Source organism: Sphaeroforma arctica (assembly GCF_001186125.1).
Source record: "Sphaeroforma arctica JP610 unplaced genomic scaffold supercont1.2293, whole genome shotgun sequence".
Classification (NCBI taxonomy): domain Eukaryota; class Ichthyosporea; order Ichthyophonida; genus Sphaeroforma; species Sphaeroforma arctica.
In genome coordinates, this window is record NW_014038265.1 from 2,188 (window position 1) to 4,290 (window position 2,103).

General features: G+C 41.8%; 1 protein-coding gene across 1 annotated transcript; it reads right to left on the minus strand.

The window, feature by feature from the left end:
* Positions 1 to 541: 541 nt before the first annotated feature.
* SARC_12424 (hypothetical protein) lies at positions 542 to 1,859 on the minus strand (the record flags this gene model as incomplete). The annotated part of the gene is made up of 2 exons (XM_014293471.1): positions 542 to 1,243; positions 1,710 to 1,859. The coding sequence occupies 2 exons, from the start codon at positions 1,857 to 1,859 to the stop codon at positions 542 to 544; spliced, it is 852 nt and encodes a 283-aa protein (XP_014148946.1).
* Positions 1,860 to 2,103: the final 244 nt, after the last annotated feature.

Here is a 2,103-nt window from a genome sequence, read left to right on the forward strand (position 1 = left end):
TCAAAGTACCACGACCGTCCTAATTCCTCTAACTGCAGTCACATACAAACAAATGTGTGCGGACATATGCTTCAGTAAATTGTCACATGTGAGTATATTTCGAATAGAAGCATACAATCAGATGCTGATTAGCATGGTGCTTGGTGAAAGTTCTCTGCAACCAAGTCTCCGCGGACGTTCTAAATGAATCAACAACATTTCCTCGTCATTGCGATATATTTGCTTGCCAGTATACCTTGTAGCGAAGACTTGGCGTAATATTTGATTAATGGATGCACGCACATCTACACACCTATATGAGCTTATGAATATATGTATATATGTACATATACACAAGTCTGAATATGTATATATATATATATATATATACTTCATATGTATATATATATATATATATACTTCATATGCATATAATCGATTCGTGAGAGTAGATGCCAATACCGCCTGGAAAACTATGTGAACATGTATCACTATTAAACCATGATTTGACTGTACAGAACAGAATGTATCTCACATGTATGTATTCGATATCTTTCTGTACCTACCTTTCTATTCCCTGGGAGGGCTGCCTGTCAGTCTGATCCAAGAGAGCTTCGTTCTCGCTATCTGTCCCATCCACAGCCATACCTGTGTCAACCTCTTCATCATCACTCGCCCCCTCACTCCCACTGCCACTATCCTCCGAACGTTCGATCACCGACTCGTTGCTAATTCCCATTGGTGCCTTGTTAATTCCCGTCGTTCTCATTGGCTCGTCTTCATCTATGTCATCTTCGCCCATAGGGTCCAGCGCACCTGTTACACCAGTCTGTCCCATATAACTTCCGGTACTTTTGTTTGCCTCCGCCACATTCAGTCTCTTGTGTATCGGTGCCGGCCCTTCCCCACTCTCAACACCGTCATCTCCAAACACAGGATGCGGGTAATGTGCATTCTTATTCTTTGTAGTATTGGTTTGCGTATGCGCATGTGTGTTGGTGTGCGTGTTGGTGTGAGTGGTAGGGCCAGGTTTATGCTGTTTCTGAGGGCTGTCGTCGATCTCAGTCAAATCAATTGTCTGTGCTCCTGTAGTTGTGGCCTGTATTCCTGGACTTTTGGCCAGTGAACTTGGCATGCTAGCGGTGGAAGTAGAGGTTTCACCCTGTGAGTTGATTGTCGGTTTCGGCGCCGGTGTAGCTGTGCTTGCAACATTAGAAAACTTTGACCTATGAAGTCCTTTTTCGGCTCTAATATAACTCTCCACCTGAGAGATAGGAGTAAAGAAACGATGTATGAGATTTGGGTATAAGAGAGCGGAAATGACTTGTAGTATCTAAAGAGTGTTTGGTATCATATTGGACAAGCGAAGACTAGAATCGCAATCAACATGTATTCACAATAACAGGAGTCCTTGGATCTAGATACATTTCCCAGATATGCGTTTGGCCTCTCTGATTATCTGACGAAGTAGTCCTAAAAACAAATTAACGACCACTGTAAACCAGGTACTGAACGATGAGAATCAGCGAATTCGATGATAGCGTGGTATCCCTCCCCTTTACATCCCCCTTCCGTCACGATTGTATGTTTCTCTATGTTGGGTTACACTATGAACAATACACAATACGATATTCCGGATACATGCACATTTTCCTACTGGGATACATATGAAACATGTACACAGGTATACGTATATACAAAATATCCTAGTGCTTCATAATGTTTATGACCTTTGGTTTAACGATGTTCGTTGATGGGGGTACTGAGCTTTTGATGGGAGGGATGTTTTGGGCCGACAATGTCTCTGCATTAGAATCTGCGTCTATATCAATGGCATCAGCAGCAGCCTGAAGATTGTTGAAGAAAGTAAAGAGGACCATTACGAAACACACCACGCAGTTATGATTGTATTATAATAAAGAGCACATACTGCTTCGAAGCACACTGATATGATGCGTGTGGTGAGACATGAAGGCGTAGTATTGCTTTAAAATGTGACAGTAGGAAGTCAATATAATGATCAATTGACAGAATGAGAATACGAGTAACTATGCTATTATCGTTTCATAACCGCAAGTACGCACCCACATGTCGATTTGATACTTGAAGTATATATACATACGT